Source organism: Phalacrocorax aristotelis, chromosome 7 (assembly GCF_949628215.1).
Source record: "Phalacrocorax aristotelis chromosome 7, bGulAri2.1, whole genome shotgun sequence".
Classification (NCBI taxonomy): Eukaryota; Metazoa; Chordata; class Aves; order Suliformes; family Phalacrocoracidae; genus Phalacrocorax; species Phalacrocorax aristotelis.
The window spans coordinates 8,398,241-8,413,626 of record NC_134282.1 but is presented as its reverse complement, the minus strand read 5'-3'; the positions used below and the strand labels follow the sequence as shown (position 1 = coordinate 8,413,626).

The following is a 15,386-nucleotide window of genomic DNA, read 5'->3' as shown; positions in this document are numbered from 1 at the left end:
AATTATTTGCAGTCAGAAGAGCCCTATCTTTTTGATTTAGACTACAATCCCACAGAAACGTATGCATTTCCTCTAAGTGCATGTGTAAGTCATCACGCTGAATTTAAAAGAAATACGTACGTTCAAAGCATCAAGCATCTAAATATTTGCTAGCTATTAATTTTAAGTCTATAATGCTGTTCTCCAAAGTAATTGCAAGAAAGTTGTGGCATTCATTTTATTTAAGTATTTTTCTTCACTGGAAAAAGATAGGTATTAAAGTCAGAGAAAAAAATCCAGACATTCGGTAAACATGTAGGATGAGTGAAATACAGACTAAATTAATGTCATTTAAGATGACATACATAATTATACCAGAAAGGTCAGGGTAGGTGGCAGCTTTCCCAAGTATATAGAGTGTCAGAAAAATCCCCAAAGTATATATTTTAATTGAGTTATGTTTTCTTTCCTTCACATCGAAGCATTAAGGTATTACCCCAGTCCTGGGCCTGTGTTCCTATAATTTAACATGGCAAAATTCCCAGATCTACATTTTGACAGTAAAACCACATCATGCATATGCTCCTTCCAGCAATGAAATACCACTTTGTATTTGTCTCCAAATCATCAGTTTCTTTTTTGATTTAAGCAAAAATGTATTTAATATACCGGACAATAAATTTTACAAGAGTGAGGATGAATTGAACACTATTTTTGAAATGTGAGAAATGTGTGAAAAATGAAAGAAGGCAACAGGTGCAGCGGAAACAAACAAAACTATACAGCAACGGGCAAATAAACCGTAAATAGAGTGTCGTGAGGAGCCAGGTTGATTTTACAGCCAGGATGAGCCCTATGCAAAGAAGAAACAGGCTGAGCTTGTATGCAGGTCTAACACTTAGTCCTGTCCCAAGCTCCAGAACTGCAGGCGTTGGGTAGGCGGCCAGTGCCGGGCTTCCCTGGACGAGGGCCTGGTAGGGAGCTGCTGCGGATGAAACCCCTTGCCGAAATAACTGACGGCACGCCCTCCCTTTGAAGATTTACACTCATTAAAAACAAAAGAAAAAATTGAATAGTACAGTCAGCCGCTTAGGTTTTAGGTTTTCTTGGACTGAGTCTGGCTTAAAGTAGTTGTGCCAACAGCAACAGAAAGCTGGAGGGACGTTTTACCCCATCTCGATCAGTACCGAGGCCTTTTTCAATCGGGAAGGAGGCCTTCAGGGGCTCTGTGTACTGGGACATGGGGAAAATTACTTCACTACACATATTCCCCAGAGTAGGGATTTATTATAATTGTTTTCTCCAATAACAATTGTAAGAAAGGGGTTTTTTTTCCCCTTTTTTTCAGTCTTTGATTTGCCTCCAGCCCATCCCAGTTAGCCAGCATCCCTCCCCAGGCTTCTCCAGTTACACTTAAATATTGCTCAGTGACAACGAATGGTGCGTGTGGGGTAAACGGACCCTACTTCAATACCTAGGCTGGCTGGTGGTATGTGGGGTTCTACTGACTTGCTGCTGTTCTCTGCCATGTAAGAAGGAAGGACAGAATGGAAAATAAGATTGTTTGTGTCCGGGAAGGCTCCGTCCTCAAAGTGGATGAATGGGATTAGCTAAATTAGAGGTTTGGAGCGGAGAAATATTCTTAAAGAACATAAAAAGGAAGACTCACCAAATGTGAAATCCCTTCTTCCTCCTTTTTTACTTTGGCATCTTGTTTAGTGACGTACTCGTTAGCGGAGAGGTTTGAGCCCGTGCGTTATCTCCGTGGCCCTATTCTGAGCTGTGTCTAGAAGAAAGCGCATGTGCGCGCGCGTGCAAATGCATACGCACGTGCATGCACACACACGCCAAAACTGCACCTCTGCATTAAAACAAACCAAACGCTTGGAAATTCGGGAAAAAAAAACCAGAATCAAGCGTTATGACTTCTAAGTGCAAGATCGTAAATCTCCCACAGGGTCTCTGCCTCAGTCAGTGCTGTTTCGTTTTGGACAGTCTCTAGTTAGTAGGAACTATTAATTATTTTATATTCTCATTATTCAATATGCAGATCTGTACTTTATTTGGCTGTAGCTATTCAAACCTCGCCTTAAAAGCAGCATTATGAATTTCTTCACGGGCTGTTCTGGGGGCTCATCGCTACAAGATCTGAACGTGTCACGAACATTAACGCTTTTATCCTCACAACAGCAGAGTGAGGTGAGCGAGTATTGTCAATTCTGGGTTTTTAAGAGGAGAGCAGAGACAGAAGTATAACAGAGTTTCAACTTTGGAGAACTTTGAAAGCAGAACATTGTCTTCAGCATACTTAACTTTGCATTTTGTGTACCCAAACCCAGCTCCCGTTTACTTCAGTTGCCACACGCGATTTGTTGGGTTCCTCAGCCTGGTCAGGCCCCTGTGTTTCCCACAGAAAAGGAGCAGGGTGGTTAATGGCCACACTGCGATTCTTCCCGTGAGATGGAGGAGAAGTCTGGTATCGGGTACAGTTCTCGGTGCGCATTAACTGCAGTTAATGTTACCAGCTCCCCCTCCACCCCGATCTCCTCTGCCGTGCATTTTCCTGTCTGTGCAGCACGCCTGTTCCCTCCTGGCTTTTTCGCTCCCTCTTGGTGTGGTTTCATCCCTACTTCAGGAGCTGCGGAGAGCTCCAGAGAAACAGACACCGGGCTCTGTTAAACTGTCTGTCTTCACCGTCATCAAGAGCAGCAGCAGCATTTAAAGTCAAGTCTGGGGTTTTTAAGCTCGTAGATATGTGTTGGACGTAACAGACCATGCAACATTGTGTATATTAAGCCTATCTTCAGTCTTTTGGGGCTGAAAAATAAGAACGCTTGGTAAAGCAGGAGCAAACAGGATCATTTCCAAATATTATGGTTTGACTAAATGGGGGTGCATTTTGACTAGGAGGGCAAGAGCAGTAACTGAATTTTTACGAGTCAGGTTTGCCAATAACAGGCAAATCGATGCCATTTCACTGTAGCTGTTTATCATCTGGACTAGCTGGACTGAAATTCTTCTGCAAAACATTAAGCGTGGCGTAGATACAAGCACAGACGATTTTAACCCAAAACATTTAGGTTTGACAAACTTGTGAGCAACTCAAAGCAGGATCTTACAGCAGATGGGTTAGGCAGTCTTCACTGAAAGCATTGTTACTAGTGCAACGTATAAACTATATGTATATAAAAGAAGCCTTAAGCAATGGCCTAACAGGGGCATCGATACGGTTTTAAAATAATCTTTTGCAAGTGGGCTCTGCGAGACCTCTCAAAAACTTTGGCTACTGTATTTTTGGTATCTCAAATTTTATTTTCTACCAAACCTGGGAGAAAAAATAGCAATGTTTTCGGCTACAAGAATGTTTGGGTCTGGGGTGTCTTCGTAGGCCAAGGAAACCAGCCTGGGTGGCAGGATTCCCGTTGTAGAAACAGCCTGCCGTGCTGCCTTCCTTTGGTTTGGGTCGGGTTTGCTTTGTGGGATGTTATTTTTTAAGAAGTGAGTCTCTGAAAACTGTGTCAGGATTTGTAGTGTTACAGGCTCCACCGGAGGCAGATTGATAGACCGGGGAGAAGGGAGAGAGTCTAAATTACAAAATACATTCATTTATTTGGCTGGCTGCAGTTTACATATGACAGCCACATCCATATTCACACCCGTACCTCTGCGCTACCCACCTCGAAGCGCGAAGGTATGTACAAAGAGCATCGTATTGAAGGTTTTACCGGATTATATGTGTTTTGCTGCCCCCGCTGTTTCGGGCAGCGTTTGTGCCAGCACCGAGACCGTCCAGCACTTTGCTGGCTGCCTGCGTTGTGAAGAAGCACGTTAGAGCATCGCTGTGTGCAGTCTCTGCTCTTGTTCACCCAAAAAAAGGGATGAATTAAGGAGCCTGTGAAGCTAGGGGAGACTGTTCCTTTGGTTAAATTTAACAGAAATGGTATCTGTTTGCTTAAACCACAATCCCTTGTGTGGAGTCTTGTCTTTTCTGTTAAAAAATGGGTTTTTGTTGATCTTGGTGGCCGTGCCAGCATTGCGTGTGTGCTTACCGCATGTCAGTCTGAGAGACCAAAGTGAATCTATGGGATAAGCATGAGACTTAACTGAGAATTGTCTCGTTTATGCTGGCGAAGGCCAAGATGAAATGGGATTTTAAATACATGTATCATATTTTATTGGTGCTAGACAGATGTTTAGCTGGTGTGAATGGCATTATTGCATGTACCAGCTAAAGGCCTGGCCCAGGAAAGAAGCGGAAAAATAATTAAAACCAAACAAACAACAATTTGTTAATCTACATTTCATTTTTCCTACAGTCACTTAAACTGTATTCGGTGTTTGAGGGCAACCAGAGGTGGTTGTAGCTCCTGTGCATTTCCCCTGATGTGTTTCTGAGAATCAATATATGGACTGGAATAAAAGCATGGAAGTTTCTGTTGCCGACCCTGAGCATCACAGTGGCACCATGTGTCAGCGTGTGATGCTGTGGAACTGCTAAAATACACACATTAAATACCATACCTTGGAAAGACTCTGCGGATGATACCACACACTCTAACGTGCAAAAGAAAGCAAAAAAAATCACTGGGCACATGCAATTGCCTGTCTTCACTTTCAGCATCACTTTTTGAATTGTAAACAAAGACAGATCCATGCAAAGGCCTGAACACCTGCAAAGTTTCAGCCCTGCTGTCCTGCATGTCTTACAGCGTGCTGCATCCGCAGCCCAAGTTCACCTGCTAGTCCTAATCCACCCAGCCTATAATGCAACATGGTTTTTTCTGCACATGCAGCATACAATAACGTTTTACCGTGGAAGGACGTTGGTTCTCTTGTTTCTATACGACATCCTATATATATATGGTGAGGTGCAGCTGGATGCAGCAATACTTCTATTTATCTGCATGTGTATAATAGATACGTGTATAGGTTTAACGTAGACAAATTGTTATATATTATACGTATATGTAATGTATGCACTCATTAGTTTGTACATACAATATAGAGGTTATTTGGGATAGAGATATATAAAAGATAGAAGAACCCAGTAATTGCCTTTAAGATCAGAGCACAAAGCATTACCTTGGATTTTACAAGGCCAGCGAGCAACAAAAGAGCAGTAATTTATGAGCTCAGCGTAAAAGAATAGCATAATTGCATTAAAAATTAATGCTAATGAACACTAAAATGGGGAAGGTGGTTATGATGAAAGTTTGTATTCATCTTCCCTGGTTTGAATGATGGCTAGTGGCTTGATTAATGGCTTAATTTCTATCAATTAGCGGGGAAAAATCTCCTACGAGACAAGGGTAAATTGAGCATTGAATTACATATCTTGCTTTTGTGTGCCGAGAAAAAAGAGCAGCGTATCTCTGATATTAGCCACAGTGACAAATGCGGCGTGCCCTGCACCGGCTGCGCCGGCTCTCCCGACGGGCTGCTGGCGTGCGGTTCTGGGGTGGTGGGGGGCGGCCGGCAGACGGCCAGCCAGCTCACCGGCCCCCGAGCCTGCGCCCTGTCGTCCCCGTACGCAGTTTTTCTTGCTCCCTCCATTAAGGGAAGGAAAACATCCAGCAATTGTAGGCGTTTTAGGGCTGTTTCCTACTGCTTTATTAGCTGATTTTGACTTCTTCCCAGAGTATTTTAAAAAATGCTCCAAAAAGCCTCAAAATATGAGTGAAGGTGGGAGCTAGCACGTGTGTGAAAAGCACAACAGTGAAGGTAACCTGCGTGCAGGGTTAAATGAGTGGCTAGAGCAGAAATCCAAGCGTTCTTAAATTGCTTAAAGTAAATGCTCTTAAATTCAGAACTCAGTTGCTAAAGTTTCCTATTGTGTTGTCTGCTTGATTTTATACCCAATACTTCCATTGTTTTTAAAGAAAAAGCTATTAGTGTCTCGACTTGTTTTAAAATACTATGAAAGCTTGGTGATAATTATAATGTATTAAAATGGCAAACTGTAAGTACCCTAGTACTCTCTCTGGTAACTACTAGAGTACTTAAAGCATAGTATTTTAATACATTATAATTGTAGTACCGGAGCACTTACAATTAAGTCTGAAGAATACATTTTAACAATAAAAACTTTCTCTGGCCACAGCTGCTCATTCTGGAGTATGTTTTATTGTTCCTGTGACTGTGGCTGGAAAAAGTTCTTTCTTTGGAAATCTCAACAGCTGGGAAATAGTGTGGCCAAGTGTTGAAACAGCGCTGTGACACAGCTGAGGGGACCTGGAAGCGTTAGCGGCATCAAGCAGGTTTTATCATGACTTAAAGTTGTTAGAGGGAAGAGGTAGTTTTGAAACTAATCCCAAATCCCCCTTCAGCTGCACGTCGGCAGTTGCCCCGGCAGGGATCCTCGGCTCGCAGCATCTTCGGGGCTCGTCATCCACAATTTTCCGGACGCAGCAGACAAAGGCGCGGATGTGGCCGGCGTTGTGCGTGGCGGTGCCTCCCTCTAATGGTTAGCCCTGCGGAGGCCGGGCAGCTCGCCAGGCTGCGAGACTCCCCAGTCAGGTTGGAAAGCGGGGGCGAGGTGGCCTTCATGCCTGGGGAGCTCCCACCGCCTGCCGGGGCTTCCCCTGACCAAAGCCAGGCAGGGGGAGAAGGGACTTGGGGTGAGGGGGAACATGGCATTAACACAAAAGCTTGCGGGAGCAGTTCATTTCTTGGCTGATTTGCTCGGGTTTCCTGTAAGATGATTGTAGCGTGCTGGCTGGTGCAGGAGGTCTCGCCTTTGAGATCGCAGCCCACAGACGGCTTGTCGAAGGCACCAGCGAGGTCCTCCACGCAGCTCTGCCGGAGAGCCCGGGCATCCTCGGGCATCGGTGCTCGGACACTGGGAGAGGCGTTAGGACTTGAGGTCACACTCTGCAAATACCTGCAGGCTCAGGGGTGTGCGTCTGTGTCAGGGTCAGCCCCCATTACCCCTTGCTAATCACCTCCTGTGCAGAGGAAAGCTTGGGGGGCAGGGGGGAAACCTGTAAAAAACAGAGCTCCAAGTTTTGTAAAGTCTAGGGGTGACAAAAATGAAGTGAATCCCACCCATCCTGCTGGATTTTCCCTCCTCCTCCTCAAGCTTTCATTTTGTTTAATATAAATATTTCAGTACAATCCACTTCAGAAGACCGTATGTCTCAAAGCCGTGTAGGTTTTTTGTCTCTTCCGCTGCAAATTGTCTAGACGAAAACTTCATTTTTCTTTGAATATGTCAGTTTGCACAGCTCAAGGAAAAATAGGAAGCAATTAAAAAGCAACGGGCATGTGAAAAAACACAGGTCTGTTGAAAAAACATACCGCTCTACAATGCCGATGTTATTGTATCCATACAGTTGTATAGAACCAGTTGTACAAAAATCAGGGGGTATCGCCTAGCCCCAACCCTAAATGAAATGGGATGAAAAGGAAAATATTTTCCTCTTTAGTTGGTTTGATTAGTCTGGTGTCTATTTGTGTTTCCTCCTTTTAATCCTCAACTCATAAACAAAAGAGCAGAAAAAATAGCAACTTTTTTTCTGTTAATATTTCAAAGCATATTTCTTAAAATTTATTCTATTTTAAATGGGTCAGTTGAAGTAACCAGCTATATCCCTTTAAATATAATTAGTAAAGTATGAAGAAACATATATTCTCAGGAATATTTTAGGTTTATTATGTCATGGCTTTGATTCTTAAGTTAGACCCACTTGAAAGAAAACTTTGGGTTAAGGCATGGGCTCATTTTTGTGGTCAGGATTATATAGCAATGAATCCAGTAAGCATTACAGATTTATCCCTAAAGATCATACAAGAAATATTTTAAATACGTTTTTATTTAATGGGTCATTCACAAGATATTATTAGCCATTTAATGCTTCTGTTTCAATGCTTTTAAATTCTTAGCGGGCTTCATCACCAGTTTTGTCTTTAGAAATAAGCAAAGAAATGGGAATATTTTACTCAGAGCTTGCAGGCAAGTTACTTCTTTTATCTGATTCTCTGGTCTTTCTAATTATTGTGTGTTTGAAATTTTTGGATTGCATCTAAAGGGCTAATAGACATTTTATTTGAAAGTGGCATTTCAAACTATTGTTAACACAGACTAATTCAGTATGCAAATAGCAGCTATGGGAAGATGTAAATTGATGTAAATGCAGATGGGATGTCTAAAATACTGAATCATCTCCGAAGGACCGCATTCCCAGTTAAACCCTCCGTGCCTGGGGTAACTAGGGCAAAAATCCTTGGATCACTATAAAATTATGTTAACTAAATGTTCCCCATATAGAATCAGTTTTACGGTAAGGACCATAAACAGCCATGTTTTCAGACCCGGCGGGGGGCAGGGGGGTTCGTGGGGCTGGGCCGGGTGCAGGCTGCACCCCCCGCACCCCAGCACCCCACGGCTGCCCGCGGGGGGGTCCCCCAGCCGCGGTGCCGCGCGGTGCCGCCGCAGCCGAGTGTCAGCGGGAGAGAGCTGGTGACATGAATGGTAATTGCGACTGCTGCTGGAATCGCCTTTTTATAAAAAACGGCCTCAACAAGCCCTAATACAAGATTTAGTTTATTTTTTTCACTGTAACAGGGTAAAAAGACTTGCTGTGCAATGAGTTAGTATTGATTTTTTTTTGTCTGTAGCCTCTTAGCTTTCTGACTCCATTATTTTTGATTTTACTATGAAATACATATCCTTTCTACTGACATCTGACAAACAACATAGGGAAGTCGTTTTATCTACCAATAATGTGTTTGTCAAAAAAATCATACGCTAATGGGTTATGCTTCCTCCAGTCCATTTTCCCCAAGTTAATGTCACTGATGTAATTCTAAACATTTAGTGATTTTTGCCCCCTTAATAATTTGTCATTCCCATAGGTTTGTGTAAGATCCATGTAAGATACATCACAGGCTGGGAACTGACCGTAGGTTCTGTGAAATCAGAGTTGAGCAACTGATTTTAAATCTACCTTCCCCTGCCTTTCTCTGAGACCTAGTTTTAACTCTGTGACTACCAGCTACACTTACCGTTCCTTTATTTACCTGGAGGCCAGAGGTACCCCAGAGCTCGATGAATGACGATTCCCCCTCCCTAGCGGGGCATTCATATATTCGGTTTTGTACTTCCTATGGGATCCTTAGGAATCTTGTTATCTTGTTTAAAAAAGAAGACATTAGCAGCAAGGCAACAGATCTTTTAAACACAAGCTTAATTGTAAGCAAGTAATTTTTTTTCCTTCTAAATTCAAAAGAGTCAGGCGCAAAGATGAACTCGTGCACTTTGCTGTAGTGCAGCTGCTGTCCTAAGCCTTGCCAAAGGTGAAGCTTTACTGAGGCTTCCACAGAAGCCTTCCAGCGGCGCGTGGCTGGCTGTGCAAGGGGCCAGCGCACCTCTGCCCATGTCCCTCCCGGTTATCACCCTCTCCCCAGCTGAGCACCCCCTGCATCTCTGCAGACAGCCTTTCTTCCCCGGGAGGGTTGAGCATACAGCTCCCTGCGTGTTACCTGCAGTGGTGCCAACCTCGTGCTTGCCTTCAGTGAAGTTATTAAAACGTCAGGTACGAGTTCCCTGCCTGAAGCAGTCACAGTGCTGTGGGTGGTTATCCGGACTCAGCAGTCGGTGTATTGGACTTCCTGCACATTCAACATACGCAGAAATAGTTAGCATGTTCCTGATTTTTCTGTCCATCATATCCATAGAGACTAAACAATATTCCCCAATAATTTTTAAGCAACAGGGCAGGTCCTGGTTTGCTGCTTGAAAGTTACATCTCTTCCTATCTTTTGTCTGCCTTACCTGTTTTATAAATGCTGCTCACAGCAAAAACCACCCACTAGTCTCCGATACAGTGCCTTGACCATTTCAGGCTGGCCCCAATGTACTACGTATAAAGCAAATGGTTTTCATGAGTACATAAGATGGAGATAAATTGGTTAAAATTGTAAATGAAAGCATGCAGTTAGCAGAATGAATTCAAGATCTGCTTGTCACTGCAGTTAGATGTAGAAGTAGGTGAGGAAGATTAACTGAGCTGTGAATCTGAAGAAGCAGAAAATGAAACAGACAGTAAAGCAAATCCTTTTGTGTCAGATGTACCGTAATGAACGAGGCCTCCTACCCAGGACTGAAAATAAAACAGTTTCGTGGTACAACCTGTTGATAAAAAATGAGGTTGTTAATTCAGTGTGGGCATCTCCATTCCTGAAATATTTCTGAGCTGCTATTAGTGTATTTGCTCATCTGAAGCTCCACTTACTTGTCATTAATAGACTCAAATGAGTTTCCAGTGATCAGTCAATGCAGAAGGATGTAAGCTACATTTATTTTTTTCCTTGTGCAAAAGTATTTTGCAGTGTATGTGTCTATATGCACATATATATACATATACACTGTGTGAATTTGGATTTAGAATTTTCATGGAGGAAAAGTTTGGTACATCTGAATATCTGAATAATTCTGCAAGTTCTTTTTCATCTGGAAGCACTTATCCTGATTTTAAATATACTTTGGTTTCTTTGGAACAATAAGTTTAACGTTTTATACATACACATGTATATACTACAAATATATAATTACAACTGCTCTTTTATTTGAATTTGTGTTTTATATAGTGTTTAAAGTATTCTTGTGCATTCATGAAATTTTCGATCAAACTTCACGGTTATCCTAAGCTGCTTTTTCCTCACCTTTTTGGCAATCTCCCTTTTACTTTGTCGCTCGAGACCGTGAGTCTGTGACTCAGGAGCTCGCCTCCTCAGCACCAGGCCACACAGCCCTCGCCTGCAGAGGCAGGGGCAGACACAGCTGCACTTTCTTTCAAGCCATCTAGAAAAAGTTTATACTGACAGTGTTAGCAGATAACCGGCCTGCGAGCTCCGCGGCTGTGTGCAGATATACCCGCTCTGACATCAAGCCTACCAGTGTAAAACGTTTTAAAAACAGACTGGAATTAGAAGAGAGTTTGTACCGGCTCAGCCTGCGCATGATGTTGCTGCCGCATGTTAAGTCTGAGTTTCAGAGACAATGTCCTGTTCCGTTGGCCTGTGGCACGAGTGTGAGCTTCCACCTTACAAGTGAGCTGATTTAATCACTTCTGGCGAAAGGAGTAATGCCAGACTGCACAAGAGGCACAGAAGAGAGAGAAGTCGGACCATCCCTTTGGCAACTTAGATCAACGTAGCTGTAATATGAAACTTCGCTGTCGTCTGTCAGTAGTCTGATTTTTAAAAAGAAGTATATCTCACATCGTGAATGCTCTTAAGGTTCCTACCAGCCTAATCTCTGCAGAAGATTGTCTGGTTGAGCAGTGAAAGAGCGAGCAAAGCCTGCCCGGCAGCACCCCGTTACGTGTTTAGTGCAGGTCATCCCAAGGTTGGCAGGAGCTGCTCTTCTTCACCATAACATCACTGGGAGCTGCATCCACTTCATCAAAATAAAATCTCAAGCCAGGATTCAAAACTATCTTGTGAAATACATGTGCACTGTAAGACCTCACGGTACTACAAAGAAGCAATTTTGTTCATTTTGACTAAACAGCTGCAATTTTGTCACCTACAAATTGTATGAGCACACACCATTTAGTGTGTATGTTAGAAACATTTTATTACCAGATACTAAGAATTTTTTTGTCAAATTCAGCTAACGATGTAACTCTTAATGCCAAACTAATCACAGAGCTTGTCGTGAAGAACACACAGAACGCACATCTCTCTGGACGTCACAGCTGAACCCAAATTCGCCTCCACAGAAGCCGAATTAGTTTTACTGCTACATAGAGATGGTGCTCCACTGAGATGTCTGCACTGTCCAAGAATCATTAACTTCTCCAGGAAGCCCTCATGCCATAAGTCTAGCAGCTGTCCTGCGAGGACATCTCTAGCAAATTCTTAAGTCAGCATCTTGAATGATATCATACGTTGAACAATAATGGCCAAGTCACTGTTGTTATTTTTACTAAAGAAAAGAGTTTTTCTTTGTAACAGTATTTTGGGCTGCATTCAAGGGTTTTTTTCTGGTATATACTGTTGCAAAATATATTCAAGACATTGCTTAGACACGGCATTTATCATAGCCTTACACTAATGTGCACTGACATTACACCTTCTCTTTGTAGACCAAGCCACCCTAGTAGAACAAGTGAAACGAGTAAAAGAAATTGAAGCTATTGAAAGTGACTCCTTTGTTCCACAGACATTCAGATCAAGTAAAGAAGTCAAAAAGGTAAGTTTTCAATACCCTTTCTTGGTGCATAATCCTCTCAAAGTCAGGTGGAAGCTGCACTATTAATACAGTTCCCATCCATGAAAAAGCATCAGTGTTGGCAATCCTAAATCCCACCAACTCTCCTGTGTTCTTGCTGTGGAGTTCAAGGAAGAATACATTTAAATGTGTACCAACCAATTTCAATGAAATCAACTCTTTTGACAGGTATTCTGCCTATGCTGAGCTCATTTGATTTTTAAAAAATCTTTTAAAATCATATAAAACCACAAAGATTTTTTTAGGAAAAGCAGAAGAATTAAAAACCACAAGTAATCAGACACTTACATTGTAATTAAAGGTAGAGATCAGTAGTTTTAACTGTGCGTAACTGAAGCCAGACTTTAAGACCATATTTACTCCCTGAAATAAAATGGCATTGTTCTCAGACAGCTTTCCAAAAACTAACGTGAGGCATCCGGGTTTCAGAATTTTACCTCCATTTTGGCTGCCAAGTCTTCTAGGGAACTCGGATGCTCTTGTCTTTGGAAGTAGGCAAGCAAAGGCTGGTTCAGTTTTTCCATCTAATGGTGAGGTTTTGAATTATCACTCGTTGTTTCCCCCAGAACATGCATTTTCTTGCCTTTTCAGAAGTTTCCGAGAAGTTCATGCGGCTTCTTCAGAAAGCGACCCAAAACCCCAGTGTTCGGGTTCTGCCAACTCTCTCGTTGCCTTTGGCAATACCTTTTTTCCCACGTCACGTGTTTATTCTGGACATTAGTCCCTGTCCAGTGTGTTCCCGCTGGGAGGTATTTACATGAGGATCCTTTCATGGGCACATGTTACAGTGGGAAGAAAGCTGACTGCTCAGTTAAGGTACAGCTGCGTTTGGGAGTTTGAGGATAAAATACTTAGATGTGTGTCTTTCTTTTTAGTCAGTAGAGCCTACTGAACTCCAGTACGAACCTGTGACTGTCGGCGCAGGAACTGTTGATGCATCTGCCCCTGAAAAAGAACCACCACCTGCCAATATCCCTACTGCCATCAAATATCAAGATGACAATTCTTTAGCACATCCAAATGTAAGTGTGTCAATGTTTATCTTTAGAACAAGACAGCCCACGGATAGCAGGTTCACGAGACCTAAGAACCATTTTGCTGTGCTGGTCATCAAATAATCTGTGGCCTGAAGACCATTAACTGCCAGGCCACTCATGGGCTCAGAAAGGATCACGCTCCTTGCATCAACCGACAGAATAATCACAAAAGAAGTCGTTCACCACTGACATAGTTTTAGAGTTAGAAAAAAAAATTATAACAAAGCAGCAGACTAATTTAATGCAGGGGAATCTAAGATCGTGTTCATATAAAAATTCTGGAAAAATTTTGTTCAATAAAAATTCGGAAAAAATTGCTTTTGGTTTGTGTAGTGGGAAACCTGAGGGAAGACTCAAACTTGCCCACCTTGCCAAATCAGAGAGTTTTAAATACATGACAAACTTAAGATAATTTTAAACCATTGTGGCTAAACTTACGCAAGTTCCTTTGTGAGCACTTGTAATTGGAAACAGGAGTACTTACAGTAGTTTTTTTAAGAATTAGCAAGTTAAAAATGACTTGCAGTAAATAAACTGATGCAAGTTCTGTATCACGAACATGCGCTAACAAAGATCAAGACCTGTACAATATGACAAACTTGCTGTTTCAGGAGGAGACTGATGTTGGAATGTCTTGGCTTTCCAATTATTAAAGTCTCTACCTTTACTAACGTGTTTCTTTCACCTTTGTAGTTTAACACCCTGATGCAGCTGGGCCTTTTCTTTGGGCACTGAAATAGACGATACCCATTTCAACAGATTATAACAAATAAAGAGAAGGTTAATGAGTTGTGTTGCTTTTCTTCCTCTCCCCTTTGTCTCTCAGCTGTTTATCGAGAAGGCAGAAGCAGAAGAGAAGTGGTTTCAGAGGCTGATTGCTCTTCGGCAGGAAAGGCTGATGGGCAGTCCGGTGGCCTGAGCGAACCGCCGTGACCATCACAAACCAGTTCTCCACGAATGCTAAGAAATCCTACCATGAAATTGTTTTATTTTTCTCTTTGGAGGGGATTTTAATACTCAGTATGAGTTGTACAGAGAATAAATATTTCATCTGAATAAACAAGAATGTTCTATCCTCCGTTTTTCTCCCAAACTCATTGCTAGGTGACTTGTATCGCTGAGCTACCCGCTGTAGATGGGAAGGCTATCAGGGCAGTGTAATTTTCTTTTTTTGTACTGAATTCCTTTGGGGTGCAAAAAACCTGACAGCCCAAGGAGATGTAATTTTATACCTCCCAATCAAAAAAATATATATAACCATGTAGCAGTTCAAAGATAAATGAAAAAATAAGACTGTCAAAGTTCCGATTTACCAGCGCTCAGACAGTAGGAGTACAAGCGATACCACCCTGGGCTGCTACATCTTCTGCAGCTGGAGGAGGGTTCAGGGCAAATGATATCGCTGTTATCTCTTCTTCCTTCCGTTCCGCGTTGCCGTAGCAGCTTTTGAATCCCAAACATCTGTGGACAGTCTCCTTGCTGAGGGGCTCTTCTAAATTGATGCATTCATCTGCCTGCTCCCGCCTGAGCCTGGTTCCTCACTTCTCGTGGGCTGGAGAGTAAAGAAATGTTTTACATTTCCTTGAACATCTACCCACTACTGTTAGCATCCGGGAGTAGATGTAAGGAAAAAGACATGTTATCCTTTTAAACAAATCTGTAAAGTTTTCAGCAGGTTTCAGGAAATACTATTTTCTGAACAATTTTAAGCACATTAAAATGTTCGATAATCTGGAAAAGACAGCTTTCTATGAACTTTTAATGGGAAATAATATAAATATTATTGTGTGTAATAGTACAGACCTTTGTTGAACAAGACTAATGGCGTACCTATTTCTGTATAGAGCGACTGTCTTCAGTCTGTGAAGCTTCCGTTTGTCCAAGTTTGACTTTAAAATAATAAGATTAGTCCTATTTGAACATATGAGATTTATCCTGAGTATACTTACAAAAAAAAATCTGTCCATCATCCACCTACATGCCAGAGATCCACCAGATAAAATACTAATGTATTCTGAGGCATCTAGCAAAGCTGGGAGAAAACTATTAAATAAGTAGGAGACTAAAATAAGCCCCCCACCTCTGGACACACCTCATGGGGAATTACCTGCATCATTTAGTGTTACTTTCCCTTG

The 15,386-nt window shown here is 42.2% G+C and overlaps 1 protein-coding gene across 2 annotated transcripts in view; it reads left to right on the top strand.

The window, feature by feature from the left end:
• The window catches only part of RSRC1 (arginine and serine rich coiled-coil 1), a 175,338-nt gene extending 161,009 nt beyond the window's left edge, over positions 1–14,329 (top strand). For both annotated transcript variants that reach the window (XM_075098600.1, XM_075098599.1), the window contains 3 exons: positions 12,069–12,175; positions 13,090–13,236; positions 14,078–14,329. In XM_075098600.1, the coding sequence (XP_074954701.1) occupies positions 12,069–12,175; positions 13,090–13,236; positions 14,078–14,170 (347 nt within the window). In that variant the 3' untranslated portion in view covers positions 14,171–14,329. The remainder of the gene's footprint in view (positions 1–12,068; positions 12,176–13,089; positions 13,237–14,077) is intronic.
• The last annotated feature ends 1,057 nt before the right edge of the window (positions 14,330–15,386 follow it).